The following is a 16,257-nucleotide window of genomic DNA, read 5'->3' as shown; positions in this document are numbered from 1 at the left end:
ACGAGGTGTGGAAGTCCAACACACAAGGACACAGCAGAGGAGTGGACGGAACAAGCGCTAACTTTTAAACAACTTTATCGAAGCTCACATTTCCTAACAAGAGCACCTTCTCATTCGTAACCTTCCGTAATCTGAAGCCTTCTCATTCGTAGCCACACTGAAATTGAAACCTAAGGGCAAGAGTGGTGGTGAGGAGGAGACAGAATAAGTAAATGCAAAAAAAATCTTTTTTTTTTTCTAAGATATCAGAAAACAGTGCTCTTTATAGCTCACATGTACTGAAGGCGTGCTAATACATGTGAGGTTGTTAAGAAGTGTGAGCGTCTATAAAGTTGTTGAAAGTTGGCGCTTGTCCCATACACTTCTCTGCTTTGTCCTTGTGTTTTTGTGCTTCCCCACCTCATCATGCTAATTTTTACCTGAAGGAAACATTAACAGCTCTGGCATTATTCTCATTTGCAACTGTGACATGTGCGGAACAGCCCTCGCAGGCTCCAAGGTTGACTAGTTTAAGTCAATGCGTACCCTAGTACTCTGTGGGATGGCATCGCAGAACACGCAACTCTGAGCAAAAAACGCGTAATGACGCAATCACAAGGCTTAGAAGTTGGAGACAAATTGGGATCAAAGACTATGAAACGGTGCTCCTTTATCCCTGCCATACCTGCATGTGGCTGGCTCTCTAGGAGCAGTCTGAACTGCTGACTGTCCTGTAGTTTCAGATTCCAGTGCGACGTGCGCTCCGGAGTTTGCTCTTGCATTGTCTACCACTCACCATGGAAAGCAACTGGCAGTGTATAGGGTTTTAACGTAGTTAAACCGAGTAGACGTGTGAAAACGTATTTAGCCTGGTTGGCTTATAGTTTTGCTTTCCTGGGTTGTCCACACGTCTAGTGACGATTACCGTATATTGTTGATTATAAGTCAACCCCCCAGCTCGCCACCCCCTTTATGCAAAAAAAAGTTAGACTCCGAATTTAGGTCAACGTTGCCGCACCCTGTGGTCCTAGCTCGCCCAAAAAGTATTTCAGAAGGCCGAGTCATAAAGAAACATTTATTTGTTCACGAGACATCTCTGACCCATCGTCGCTTGTGAGGACAGTCGCGATCATCATCATGTGAGCCACTGCTGCCGCTGGTCGTCGGAAGCGGTGTCGAGATGCTGCTGGTGGAAAACTACATCGCACGTGGTGCGACGCGCAGAAATGGCGAAAGGCATACAACACGCGAAAATGCTTCTCGGCTCATGTGACTGGTCATGTGTGGTCTAGTTTTGGATTGGATTTGTAGCCGCCCATTTGTATTAAACATTGCCAGCCCGCCAAGCTTAGGCCGTTTTTCCGTGGAACGCCCACGGTTTGTCGATAACAAGTTGCTATCGTATTAAAACAAACCTTTGGTGCATATCTTAATTAAATTGTTTTTTTTAAGAAAATCCACTTTCGCACCGTGTCTGACAGTTATTATGGAATTACGAGCGCATGGAGCATGATATTATCCGCGACTCAGTCAAAATTACTTTTGACCCCGCATATAGGAAGACTTTAAAGGTGCACTGAAGAGGAATGTGAACTTGTCTTTTTGCCGCGGGAACTCTATCTACACGTTCCGAGCCTTCTTAGAAACTGCGATTTACTGCCCTGTGTGGCTGATTTCCCCAATTAAATCGAATTAACGTCCGGCTCTCGCCTTTTTTTTTTTAATTCTGCCTTGTACGGTGGGCGGAGTCGACCAACGCGTGGAGCGCCTTTCACCCAGTCCCTTGGTGGCTTGCCGCTCTGCCATCGGCGGAGTAATACGTAGTAGTGAATAGTCCGCGCGTATTTTTATTTCTTCGGGCTTATTTTGCGGGCTGTATATCTGCAAATGAAACTATTTATTCATAGAAACCTAAAAAAAAAATAAAGCGAAAGCAAAGCCTCCACGGGACTGGGTGAAAGGCGCTCCACGCGTTGGTCGACTCCGCCCACCGTACGAGGCAGAATTTAAAAAAAAAGGCGGGAGCCGGACGTTAATTCATTTTAATTGGGGAAATCGGCCACACAGGGCAATAAGTCACAGTTTCTAAGAATGCTAGGAACGTGTGGATCGAGTTCCCGCGGCAAAAAGACATGTTCAGAATCCTCTTCAGTGCACCTTTAAGACTCCGCATATACGTCGACTCCGATTATAAGTCGACCCCCCAACTTTGGAAAGGCATTTAAAGAAAAAAACGTCGACTTATGCGCGGCAATATACGGTAAGCGTGATTGAGGTTAAGCTGATCTAATCTGTTTGTTCCACAGATGAAAGCTGATGAAGACGTTTTGCAATGCACAGCACAAGGGTGTGTTGCAGTTTTTGATCGGCTGCGGTGATAGCATAGTATACCATTGTGCAGTCATCAGCGAAGCTTATCGTATCTGTTCAAGATTCTTGGCAGAGTTTGACCCCTGAAGTAGTGCTTTCGCAATAAAACTGCCCACTTATATGTAGCAGTGCAATATCATTATATATTTAAAACTGCAAATGGAACTGATGTCACCACTGCCATGGCAGTGTTGCAAATGGCTTGCCATATGCTATGTTACACACCACAATTCAATTGTGAAAAAGGGCTGCAAATAGTTACCGTTGTCAGAGGGAGGAGTTGAAACAATGAAAGAGCACAAACACACACCTGCTTGGGCTCTGACAATATAATGTTTATTTGTCGTAATAAATACACACAGTACATACATATGTACACAGTCTCAGGCAGGACTCGCCAACACATGCTTTGCCACTGTCGCCCGCGCAGTAAAACAGCCGCATTTTTTCTTCCCTCCCCGGACCACAACAAACGGACAACAAGTGCAACCTGTGCTGCTACAAGCATCGTCAGACTAGTGGTCCTTCTTCCAACTGCTGCTTCAACCACTGCAGGTACATACGTGTGTGCTAGGGAATTCACAACAGCTCCACTGTGTGCATCAAACAGGGCAGCAACACCAAATTGGCAAACGGAGGACAAGGGCCCCAACATGAATTCAGCTACGATGAAGAAATTAAAAGCATATCTAAACGCCCACTGACACGATCAGGGAGCAACGAATTCTTGCGTTCAAGATAACGTAATTTCAGTTCAAATCAAAGCAGTGTTAAATCGCTGCTTAAAATGTAAAAAAGTAAGAAAATTGAAGATCAGTGGTTCAGTTTACAATGCAATGATATAAAAACTGGCAGCAGGCTGAAAAAAAAATTACTTTCAATAAAACTGTCGAGCACCAATGAGAACAGCCCACGAGGTTCACCTCATCAGCTCTGCGAATTTGCACGCCAGGTCATATCCCGATGGACATTGAACCTCCCATGGATGTCCTGAAGACATCCTGAACATATGTCCAGAGGAATTTCAATGCTCATTGGGTATTACAGCAACATAAAGGAGCAGAAGAGTAAGCTCTTTAACATTCATCTTTGACTAAATGCGCCCAACAATGAAGACTTATCTATTCAACAACAAACTGGAGCAAGTACGTTTAAGATCTGAAAGCTAAGCTATCGCGCACAGCTGCGAGAAACAGGAATTCGGACTTGCAACAGCACTTTGCAAAGTGAATCTAACACACTTGATGAAACTATAGGAATGGAAACTTTTGGTTCAGGCATTCCAACCTCATGATGTAGTCCGTCGCAGGATTATAGTATTTAATGCTGCTTATGGAATGATCATGAAACAAGAGTGGAATGCATGCAATCTAAAGTTACAGGCTATGCATGTGCCTAGCAAAAATAAGTGTTGCAGTAAAAGAAGCTGCTGTTTGATATGTACACACATAAACACTTCTTTTTACCTTGTCCACGCTTATCACAAGATAGAACTCTTCCTCCTATGCTCCATCAACGACTAGCTAGTTACATATATATACTATTGTGATGCAAATACTTTGCTATTCTCCATTTTTACCCTTCGCAAAATAGCACAGTCTTCTTACATTCACCCTTGGCTTGCAGCAGCACAAAGACGATCCGCTGCACTCTATCAACCTCTGGTCTGGAATGGACGTGCGTGACACACTTTTCAAACAGTGGCCACATGTACACTTGGTCTGCGTAAGCAACGCACAGGTTGCATTTCATCTCAGCACATCAGAACTCTCGGAACAAGTGCCATGCTGGATTGGTCTATGTACGAGTGCTTTCTTAATGTAAGATGCCTTTGCAGAAAAATAACTACTGCAAGCAAAACGGTGTAGTACATGTCGGGGAAGGGTGGGTTTGTTTTTCGTCAGCTTGTATCGTGTGTTGTGTAAATCAGAGAAAATCAAAAAAAAATTCTCTCGGCTTAACCGCACGTTTGTTCGGGCTCAAATTTCGCACAGAGGTTGCATTTGGTGGTCAGTTTTGTTTTATACTACATTTAGGTGGGGTACATGCCTGATTCAGCCAGAATTATTTGGAAATTCCCATCGTATGTGGCGACGACAATCCAAAACTGAAAGACATCTTAGCAATGGTACCCATGGCGCCATCTCGCACCCACCGGAGAAACCCAGCTGTGCTAAGTTGGTGAGCAAATTATCTTTGCTTGGTGCTCTCTGCTGCGAAGCAGCGCGAGACATCACCGAAAATGCGAGCGTACAGCGATCAAGAGAAGGCCATGGCCGTGACTTTGATGCGAGTCCAACTCCTCCCCACCGCCCTCCCCAGTGGAGAGCTCGTTTCTCCGATGGTTGCGAGATGGCGCCACGGGTACCACTGCTGCGAAGTCTTTCGGTTTTGGTTCGCCGTCACCGCATACGATGGGGATTTCCTGATAATTCTGACTGAATCAGGCAAGTACCTCACCTAAATATAGTATAAAACAAAACTGACCACCAAATGCAACCTCTGTGCGAAATTTGAGCCCGAAGAAACGTGCGGTTAAGCCGAGAGAATTTTTTTTCGATTTTCTCTGATTTGCGCAACAGTCGGTAGAGTACCAGAATATAAAAAAAGGAAGAAAAAGGTTGCTGTAGAACTGCATTGGTAAGCAAACACTGCATACACGATGGATTAAGCAAATCCTGCTGTGACCAAATTTACATTAGGACTGCGCAGTCGTGAACACAGCAACCATAGTTTTGAACATATATTAGAAAAAAAAAAAAATTCAAGTACGAAACTTTGATGCACAGCAAGCCCGAGAAGGGTCGCATTTTGCAACGAAAACTGTGACCTCGTATTCAAACGAACAAAGCAACACTGACAATGTGGTTGTGACCTTTCATCACATGTGACGTTTCCAGCTTACATGCTCTGCCACAATGCGGATGAAACCAAGTTTTGAAGTATTGTGGACAGAAATGCCCACAACATGGTTTGCAGTGGTAATCTGCTATCATACTTGTGTGCATTCGCTGGTATCACTAGAAAATGATCTCTTGATTTTGCAAGCACTAATCCTTGCTTTTAAATGCTCAACAAAGTTTGCCTATACTGGCCAAGGCTGCTAAGCTAGAGTTGTAAGCCTTACAGGCAAACCATACCGAGAAATTAAACTTTTCTACAAGTTATGAATTTTTTAGGAGCCGAAAAAAAAAAAAAAGGACAAGGCATTCACATTTTTATTACTGGCTTGGGTAGGTTGGTCGCACCAAGCGAAGTCATTTACACAATAAAAGGAAAAACACTGCAGCTAAAAAGTTAAAAAAATAAATAAAAAGACTATCCACGTCGAATGCACAATCCAAGGGCCCACTCATCTGCATCCTGCAGTGATGTGATGGAACAGAACGAAAGACGATTTCGAGGCTCGCTCCACTGTACAGTGGGTAGTTACAAAGCTGCCCAGTTTTGACATTCCAGTTGCTGTGACATGAACCTTGATCTGGTCACACAAAACCCTGATCCAACAGCTTTGGATAACATTCTCCCCGACCCACTGAGAGATCAAATGTCCAGTCTGTCTAGAGAAGAGCTCAAATGTAAAGAAACACGAGCATGTCGATTTCCTTCGAACGTCAGTGGGAATGGGAGGATATCTCCACCATCACGCAGCTTTGAAGTACGCCTTTAGTTCCCTTGAGATCGCTTTAAAGGTTTAGGCAGAACTAACCTGTTCCTTGCCCTAGCAGCTGCTCCAACGTAATGCGGAAATATGCAAGGAAAGTTTAAACAAGCTGCACATTCTCGTCAGCCACACAGAAAAGCAAAAAGAAAGGGGTAACCCTCGGGAGACTGTTCGGTCGACACAGTGGAAACGGGACTGCAAATGCGGAAACCTGTGTGCGTTCCATGCACATTTCTCAGCAGCTTGTGCAAACCTAGGAGCAGGCTTCCAGTTCTCTCGTGATGTCTTCCGAATTGTAAGATGCTGAACCAGCGTCTGTGGTGATGACTGTGCCAAGGTCATTGCACGACCCTTCGAGCGAAGCCAGGTTGTTGTGTGGCGCAGCTGTCGCACCAGCTTCACGCGATGACGAGGAGCGAGACCGCACTCGGCTGGTCACCGAACTGGCGCAGCTGAGGCTCCTGTGGCGTGACGACGACGGAGCGTCGCTCTTGTTCAGGTCGTAGAGGCTGCAGCTGAAGTAGATTGAGCTGTCCTGCTGGAGGTACTTGGACGGGTTGATCTCCTCTGGGGCTGCGTGGAAGCAGCACACATGACAAACCGCACACCGCTGGTGCCTCCATTGCTAAACGTCAAGCAGGGGTTCTCAAGTACAGCAAAAGCTCAGTAATTCAGCCCCTGTTCCCTGCCCAAGCCTATGCAAGTCTATGGCACTGGGCGCTTGCTAATTCGGATGCTGTGGGTCTTCCACTGGTCGATTCGAACAGGTTCCCAAAGAAAGGCTGCATCCAGGCATGACTGGTATGGCAAGAGATCACAGAAACAGGCCTCAAAACCAGAGGTACACGCTGCAGCGTCGCTCGCGCACCTCTGACGCATGCGTGAAGGCCGGCGTGACGACAAACGGATGGCCCAGTCTCCGAGAACAGTCTGACCGCATAGTTTCCGTTTCACTTTTATCAGCTTTGCGCCAACCCACAATGACGGCGGCTCGACCAGCCGGCATGAGCCAGCGAACCTAGCTCAGCTAAGCTAATGTTACAGTGGTGGGAAGGCTCACTCTGGCCACAACAGTATGCCGATATGTGGCTCTGCCACACCTAGCACGAACCTTATTTTCAAGTAATACCCCTGGGCTCGCTTTTTAAATAAATGAACGCAGAAATATGGCTGTTCACAAGAATGAGTAGTCACTAAAGCACCTCCACTGTGACCGCTAAAAGAGGCGCAGAAAAACTGACCCAGCTTTTGTACAAAATTGACCGCAACTTGGCTCCTAATCTTCTTGACAGCATACGGAACTGCGGATGGCAGCTTGTAGAAGATCAATGTTCTGTGAGCTCACTTTGAAAACCCCCGATCAAGAAAATGAATAGCAAGCTGAGACTGTAAAGTATCTGTAAATTGTGCATTAATATCACTATGTGATGTTACCCGCGGCTGAAGGTGTGATGTCTATGGTCCTTGAGATTTGCAGCATTGTTATGAAAACTACGAAGGCTGTGATGAGCCCGAAGCAAGCTGCACAAAAGCTAATTTGTTCTGTGCATTCGACAAAGTGCATGAATCCACTGCCATAAGATGTGGGCAAACTTCACTCCTAGTGTATCAAGGAGGCTTTTTTCGCGGAGACCAAATATATATGTGTACATAAAAAATGCAGAACACACCATTGCAACTCGGTTAGGTATCTACAGGGTGACATATGCAGTCACATCTGAAGACTAAAACTGACTCGAACGTGGTTATCTCTCACACACCAATCGTTAATTTACCTGCCATGGTGGGCAGTTTTCCCACAGTTCCGGTGGGTAGGCTGTGATGAAGCCAACGCCACAAGGTCGCTCACAACCCAGTGGGCACACAGAGGGACCGTGCAAACTGACAGACCATGGCTTCTCATCTGAGTGGAAACCTTAGCACTGACACACTAAAAATAACGAGATTAACGGGAGGCTAGGCTGCGCACCAAGGTTATGAGGCACGTCATACTATGGAGGGAGTCGGAAAAGGGGGAGGACTTACTAGCGTGGACGACGTCCTCGAAGCGGTAGCTCTCGGGGCAGACGGGCTGGACAGTCCATCGGTGGCGCTCTGCCTCAGCCAGCGTGCAGCGCTGCTGGGGGTCGTGGTGCAGGAGCCGCGACATGAGGTCCCACAGGTCTGCGCCATGACAGTGGCAACATCAACGATGGCTGCTCTCGACTACACCTCCACCAGGCGAGAATGAACACTGAGGACAGACTGAAGTTGGCCTGCATCTATAGATCACTGCATTCCAATGACCAACACAGTACTTTCACCACCGGCTCCATAGGCTGATGAAATAAATGTTTATCCTCCTCCTTTCTGCATCCCCGAGGCTAGGCTATGCCACCATTCGCTTTCAAATGGTAATCGCAGAGTCCTTTACAGTCTTGATGCCATTAGCTTGAATCGAGTGGCAGAAGAATTTTGGATGCAATTATCTCGGGAATAAATGCGTATCCTGACCAACATCAACACAGCCAGAAGGAGCCACAGAAATGATGTTCACTCTGAACAAAACGTGGATGCCATTGTCCTCCGTGTCCCTTTATAAAACACCACAATAAACGAAGGACAACTACGAAATGAGCTAGTGTGCTTGTGAAGTACGACAATGACAAACCCTTTCAGGTGCTTCACATAAATCATTTTACACAACGTCTGATAGGGTTAAGCCACTCGGTTGCCACAAGGCAACCAGCCAAACAGCTGTCTGCCTCAATGTCTCTTTGCCATGTTATAACGTGCATATCTCAGATTCTCTATGTGTAGGCTGTTTAACACTTACAAAACAGAGAAACAGAGAGCACGTGAAAGCCTCACTTCCTTACCTCCCAGCTACACACAGCATTCGAGAGGCATTTTGAAGCCTTTGGCAGCGTCTTACAACTGCCGGCCCCACCTGATAATGACAAAGGATGCATGAAGTGCGAGGCTTGGGGTGCAGCATGCAGGGGGTGGCGATGCAATCATGGCTTGGAACCCACCACTGATACCCCACCCATGGAACGAAGGGCAGGCCTGGGGAAGAGGCTGTTGGATGTCTCTACCTCTTCCTGCCAGTGCCCTTTTACAGTCTGCCTAGCTGGGTCTTGCCTGGTCTCACTCATCATACACTTTTTCGACGGATCCTGGCCGTCATGGGTGCCTGGGCTATGATGTTCAGGGCAACAGTTGGCATCGATGCAACACACATTCCCTCTGCATTCTCTCTGCCACACACTTCAGGCCTTGCTTCTTTCCTTCGTCTCTCCACATGTTCCCAGCACGCTTCCCATAGCTCCATGGAACTACCAGGCATTCTGTCAGTAACTTACCATTGGAAGTTGCATAGGGTGGCTTGAGCACTGCCGCAATGGTCTCCTCCACGTCGAAGAAGGGGTTCTCGCCGTAGATGAGCGTGTACAAGGTCACACCCAGGGCCCACATCTCCAGCTCGGGCCCCGCATACGGGTTGCCCTGCAGAACCTGAGGGCGAGAAGAGAGAGGGGAAACGGGAAAGCAGGGGTAATTTTTTAAAACCTTTGCTATAGCAATTTAACGCCCTTTCAAGACCAAGGGAGAGGGGAAGAGAGAAGAATGCAGGAAATATCTGCCTGACCACGATATCAGCCTTGTTTAATGAGCAAGCCAAACAGGTCCCCGTGACTGACCTACCACCTCAGTAGTGGCAAACCATCGCAGCTAAACACTATAAACACCGGAAAGACATCAGCAGTGGTGTTTCACATGCGCGCTGCACAAGACCGCCATACCTCGGGACTGCAGTACTCGACGGTGCCACAGAAGGTGGTGAAGTGGCGGTCGGGGGCCATAAATGCAGCAGAGCCAAAGTCAATGAGCTTCACGTTGAAGCGCTCATCAATGATGATGTTTTCGTCCTTAACGTCGCGGTGTAGAATGTGCAGGCCGTGCAGGTAGGACAGGGCGCTCACCACCTGGGATGGAGAAAGGTTCCAACGTGAATAAAGTTGTGCAAATAATGACATACTTTTTCAAAAAAAAAAGAAACAAATAAAAATGAAACCCACAAACAAAGTGGCAGACATTACCTTACTTAACCTGTTCCTGTGTACCGTATAGTGCGGAATATAGGTACAGTGGAACCTCGATTATACGTCCCCCGGTCATGCGACGACCCCCATTTTACGACGAATTTGTGCGGTCCCGGCAAAGCCCCCATAGAGACAATGCATTAAAAACCTCGGTTATACGACGCAAATTTTAGAAGGACCCCGCTTCGTACGACGGCTGGCTCGTACCGTCCGTCAAAAAAGGTCGTCAGCAAACGCAGGCCGGGATGTACCGTATTTTCGCGATTCTAAGCACCCCCCCTATTTTCGGAAAAAAATTTCTGAAAAAAAAAAAACTTTGCATGCGAATCTAAGCACCCCCTTTTTTGCGCGGAAGAGAGCGTTGCCGAGGCCGCCAAGTGCACTTGCTCTCTTTTTCGTCGAGCCTGTGCAGTCGGAGTCCCGAGGAAGCGCGGCCTGCGCGTTGTTGCCACTGAGAGAAGGATGAAAAGGAAAGTGCACGGGCCCGCCTACTGGCTCCAGCCAAGCCACCACCGCTGCCAAGTGCAGATAGAGGAGAGTTAAAAGATCAGAGGAAAGATAAAGAGAAAAGATAAGACGGGCCTCGCAGCAACAAATGCGTCCGCCGGAGCGGACGCTGATGAAAAAACAGATAAGCGGGCAAGGCCGCGCTCGCCGAAGCGAAGACAGCGGCTTTCACGGCGCTTTTTGTAATGGAAGTAATGGATGCCATGTGCCCCGACGATAAAAGTGGAAGTGGACAACGATGCAGAGGTTTGCGCTCCATTCCTAGTTATGCGGACGTGTTGCAGAGTGTCGACAACATCCGGCGCTTTGCTTGCGCGCGCGACGATGTTGGCGACCTACTGCCGGACGTGGCAGCCCTTGAAAGAAAGTTGATGCGCCAAGGTTGGGCAAAGGGACGTCGTGCTGAATAAGCCCTTCAAAGACCGCGTGCGTGAACTCTACAATCAGTGGATGGCGGGCGACAACCCTCCCACCGGCCGGCTGTGCAGGCCGCCTCTCGCCACTGTGGCCACCTGGGTGGCTCAGGCTTGGCGCTCGCTGCCCGACGATATGGTGGTGCGGGCATTCAAAAAATGTTGCAACTCGTTGGACGGTACCGAGGACGACATGCTGTGGGACGCAGCCAGCGCAAAGCAGTCGTCTTGGGACGAGAGCTCAGACAACTCGGACGAATGAGGAGGTGGTGGCACCAGTGAATAAAACGAAGTTTTGTGCCTCATAATTTTTATGTTGACTTTTTTTGCTTCAAGGTAAGGGGGTCGACCTATATTCCGCCTCGACCTATATTCCGCATTATACGGTATATACGTCGGTCACAAAAGAGCGAATGCATATTGCTAGTGTCACTTTAGAGAGGCTATTCCTTCAGTGATGTACAATAGAAAACAAAATGAGATATCATGTACAGCCGTGTGTACGTCGAAACCAAATGTAAGTCAACTCCTCAACTTGCAGCCTTGGCTGACTGAAACAAAAAAAATTAGCTGCAAAAATGAGTCGACTACAAGTTAAGTGGAGACTAGGGTCTTGAAATCACCAAAAAATTCAAAAATTCTGACTTTGCAAACAAAGATGTATTCGGGATCAATGCACTCTGAGGTTCCTGCCTGAAAAACTTCAAAATCTGAATTCGACCAACAACTACTAAAATATCTATACATTTCGCATATACAAAGCCCAAAAACGGTGATTTCGCAGCAAAGTGCCGCAGGGCTTTGCGCCCTTCACTTTCTACGACTGCATCCCCAATGGCCGCCATCTGGTTTTTGTTTGAAAGCCCCTTCCCGAATGCCTGGTATTACTCACTTTTGCAAAATGTTTTTTGAACATCCGCATTTGGCTGTTTTTTGGGGCCTATACACAACCTCTGAATGGCTGGCGCGTGCACTTCAAATACGATTTTCTCAGCACCCCCACCCACAACTTTCAGTCTGTTTTTGTTGTTCAGTCTGTTGCAGGCTATCCACGCACGGTGCCGATGTTTGGCAATGTGTTGTGATGCAGCATCTGTTGACAACTTGGCCCGAACATATTTACGCCCCAAGTTAATGCACTCCATGCCTGTGCACCCTTTAGTTAGCTTGAGCCAACACGTGTGTGACGCTGAAATCTGCCCATGTCAAATCTTTGCACTGAGTGCAGGCACAAAGGTGCCCTGCCTTCACTGCACCACCATGAAAGCTTCACGGTGCCCGTACGCATGCTCGGCATTTGTGTGTGACACGCTGGAAGCCGCCAAACAGAGGCGATGAAGTGGCAATGGAGCCTAGAGTCTCACTTTGGCCGGTCTGCCATCACCATTCCACGTGCGCTAAACCTAGGCTTGTCAAAATGCCGGCATGGGGTAAAGCATCACCACACGGCGACATTCACAATGGAGAATGCAGGAACTCTGCCAGCATTGCGCCATAAGAGCATAGACTGCACTGCATGGATTTCTAAGGGACCTTGGATTAGACTGGTTCAAGAAAATATAGGAGCTGGGAGAACGCAGCATCCGGGAACACAAAACTAGGGCTCTACTCTGCTGCGATATATGGGAGTCCATGATTAAATTCCCCACCCCGCGAAACAGTAAACAACATGAAAGAGCCAAGAAGCGCACCTGCAGGCAATGTGGTTGTGACGTTAGCGTATACCTGTCGGAAGATGTAAGAGGCCAGTGGCTCGTCCAGACAGGGCGCCCGGTCGATGAACTCGAAGAGGTCCATGCCCGCTCCGTGCCGCTCCATCACCATCTGGAAGTGGCTGGCATTCTCAAACACATCCAGCACCCGCACCACGTTGGGGTGGCTGAGCGTGGTGAGGAGGCTCACTTCCAGGGGCACCACCCGCCCCATCAGCCGGTCGTGCACCCAGCTCTCCTCGTACACCTTGCTCTTGCGGATGAACTTCGTGATCACCTGCGGAGGTCAGGTAATGAAGCAGCTCTGCATTGCAGCATCGTCGAAGCAGCACATATGCAGCGACAACTAGCTGTCAGAGGTACAGTACGTAAAAATGTGGAAAATTTTCCTTTCTCCTCACGGAACTACAGCAAAAGCTTGCTAAATTTTGCACAATAGTTTTCACTGATGAGTCTGGCTTGTCCAAGTCCGATAGGGGTTAATGTGTATTACGGTGCTAGGGAACCTAGGCAAGCCGCATATTCCTTTCAGGCACTTTGCACACAATTGTGTAGACCGCAAACTCGCAGCTTTTTTTAAAAGACTATTGCACCTAGCAGTGATTTCATTGTTTCAGTTGAACTGAGCACCTTTCTTGTCGTAAGTTGGTTTTTTGTGCCATGCAGCGTACGCAGTAAATAATATTTCACGTAACAGTGAGCCAGGTAGCACTTTATCCGATATTTTTGGGCACACAGATTTTGCCATGACTGAAAACATTAATTGTTTTTCCTAAATTTCGAGCGTAATGTGCATCTTCAAAACACAAAGTGATTCCACGGTCCCTACTGTGCTTACCTGACACATGAGAACATTTCGATGTTACTACTTCAAACAAATCTGATACTTTGAACGGAATTCTCCACATTGTTGTCTTTCACGCTCAAAAACTAACAAATGCCCTTTCTTGAGGCCTAAATATACTACTTAGGCAAAAAAAATAATTGATTTCAATCGAAACAAAAAATGGCACCTGAAAGGGATATTGCAGATATGCTGCTGTCTGCTATGAAGATCTGCTACCCATGGAAAGCTAGATGGAGGCAGGCTAACGCTGATAAATTTGATTGATTTACGGTTCATTTATGCACCAAAGCAACATTGTGACCCATGAGACGTGCCACAAGAGCCACTTGGGGTCCCTTTAATGAGCACTGTAACCTCTGTACATGGGTGGCAATAAGGGCAAAACCTGCAACCTTGGACTCAGCAGAACCAAAAGTCACAGGCACTCAGGCATCACAGGGCTTTCAGGCTTAGTGATGCAAGGATGACTCACAAGGAGGCGGTCTGAGTTGCGGTACGCCATCTTGACACACCCGTAGGCGCCCTTGCCAATCTGCTGCAGGGTGGTGTAGTGCTCTGAGTAGACGCCGCTCGTGTACTCAGACTCGTTCTCGGCAGACTCATCGTGCGGGGAAGGCGAGGCACCTTTCCGCTCCACAAGCTGCACGAGGGCATGGGAAAGGAGAAATTCACAACACATTTTGAAAGGCTTTTCAACAAAAAAGTGTGTCATTTAATTTGATGTGAAGCAAGTCCTTATTTTCTTATGTAACATTCTATGTAAGACTTTTCTGACAAACTCTTTTCTGAAGACTGCAGCAGGGAACTAGCCAAAATGCATGCCATTGGTTAGAATTTGACTGTAGTAGTAACTCGGGGCACTCAAAACTTGGCAATGCAAAAAGAGCACCACTTTACGCCCTGTATTTTTCTTTTCCCATAGCAAGTTGCACTCAAGAGAGTATAAATCACAGTATACACAATAAACACTTTTCATGGGGGCTCAAAGCTTGCCATCAAGTGCACACTGCTAGGTTTTTTTCGAGCCCTCCTATGTCTTGTTGTTCTTGCACAATGAATAAAAATTGAGAGATCATTTAATTGATAGATAAACTAAGTGTTTAAACTGATTCTAGTTGAAAAAAAAAAAACAGTATGCATTTAAGAGACCATAATTTTCCCGAGGTAAGGTCACTTGGTGGAATACACTGATTATACAAAAGTTTCACTGCAGAGCATTGCTTCAATTCAATCTATGTGATTTTCAATACTAAATTAAAATTATAAATGCAGATTTCATCCTCATCAGGATCTAGTTTCATGGTGTTTAACGTTCCTAAGCGACTCAGGCTATGAGAGACGCCGTAGTGGAGGGCTCCAGATAATTTCGACCACCTGGGGTTCTTTAACATGCACTGATATCGCACAGTACGTGGGCCTCTAGCGTTTCGCCTACATCGTAATGAGACTGCCATGGCTGAGATCAAACCAGAGTCTTTCTGGTCAGCAGCTGAGCGCCATAACCACTGAGGAACCACGGCGGCTCATCCTCATCAGGATGTCCAATTAGTCAAAAAAAAAAGGCAAGAGTTTTGATTCCGACCATAATCTTGAAACCACATTTTGGACAGTAGTTAATCCCTTTATTGCTTTACTGAAAACAGACTGCAGTGCTCACAGAACAGCAAATGAACAGAGGAGCCATGCATAAGCTCGTCCTTTCTGTGTTGCACTACCTTCCATCCTCATTACGATCAAAGTGTTCAAGCACCTGCCTTCCTCAGTCATCCTTACTCCACGTTCATTCCAATGACTTGATGTAATGGATCAACTGAGTGGTCACTCTCAGGTGAAACTAGACCACATCTGTGCGCAGCTTTCTTTCTCAAAGTAGTAATTCAGCTACAAGGGAAAGGCCCTGCTCACGTGATCACTGGTGTCCTCCCGAGACGCCTCGGTGTCGGAGCCAACTGAGCCCAGGGTGAGTGAGCGGAGTGGCGAGGATGGGGTCGGGTACTGTGGGGGGCACCCTTCCACCTCGAGGTCACGTGACACCCAGAGGCAGTAGATGGACGAGCCTTCCTCCAGGTCCACCCTCCGGATCTGGTACACAATGGCTGCACCCACGAGGAGCACATCTGAGCAAGCACAACACTGCAGCGAGCCCCTAGAAAGTGCCTAGCTAGCAGAGTTCGAATCTTTGTCACAGGATACGTACCCACGCAATGAGGAGAACAAGACAAGAGCTGCCCTCTACAAAAAGAGCAGTGACACAGTGAAAGTTCTGCTGCACAGCTGCAGACATAAGTAAATGGAGCAGGCAATCGGCTTCTCACATTTTCGACACGTTGCTATAGTAAGTGCCGGCAGGTAGTGGATGGTAGTGCACTTGTGAACAAAAGCGTTTCTTCATTTTCAGTAGGGAACCCGTGAATGCATTTAGAAAAAAATATTGCACTCCATTTACTTTGTCCACATGTGTACATGCTCATCTTTCCCACATCCAGTCCTAGACGAACCACAGGAAGGCTCATGCCAACAACACGAAACATACCATATTCACTTGCATGATGAATGCATTTTTTTTGTCACAAAAATTGACACTAATTTGCAAGGAGTCTGAATTATGACGTAAAAATTTCACTTAATTGCAACGATTAATGTCGGGGATGCACTTATTATGCGAGTGCTATTGTACGAAATT

At 47.1% G+C, this 16,257-nt stretch overlaps 1 protein-coding gene across 3 annotated transcripts in view; it reads right to left on the bottom strand.

Annotated features, from left to right (window-relative positions):
* Nucleotides 1-5,550: 5,550 nt before the first annotated feature.
* Pask (PAS domain containing serine/threonine kinase) overlaps nt 5,551-16,257 on the bottom strand; it is a 76,486-nt gene continuing 65,779 nt past the window's right edge. For all 3 annotated transcript variants that reach the window (XM_089562683.1, XM_089562696.1, XM_089562691.1), the window contains 7 exons: nt 15,480-15,670; nt 14,047-14,214; nt 12,741-13,004; nt 9,796-9,978; nt 9,358-9,508; nt 8,039-8,176; nt 5,551-6,586 (listed from right to left, as the gene is read on the bottom strand). In XM_089562683.1, the coding sequence (XP_089418809.1) occupies nt 6,267-6,586; nt 8,039-8,176; nt 9,358-9,508; nt 9,796-9,978; nt 12,741-13,004; nt 14,047-14,214; nt 15,480-15,670 (1,415 nt within the window). In that variant the 3' untranslated portion in view covers nt 5,551-6,266. The remainder of the gene's footprint in view (nt 6,587-8,038; nt 8,177-9,357; nt 9,509-9,795; nt 9,979-12,740; nt 13,005-14,046; nt 14,215-15,479; nt 15,671-16,257) is intronic.

Source organism: Amblyomma mixtum, chromosome 1 (assembly GCF_055824585.1).
Source record: "Amblyomma mixtum isolate Tamu chromosome 1, ASM5582458v1, whole genome shotgun sequence".
NCBI lineage: Eukaryota > Metazoa > Arthropoda > Arachnida > Ixodida > Ixodidae > Amblyomma > Amblyomma mixtum.
The sequence above is the reverse complement of the archived record's forward strand: the minus strand, read 5'-3'. Positions and strand labels throughout refer to the sequence as shown.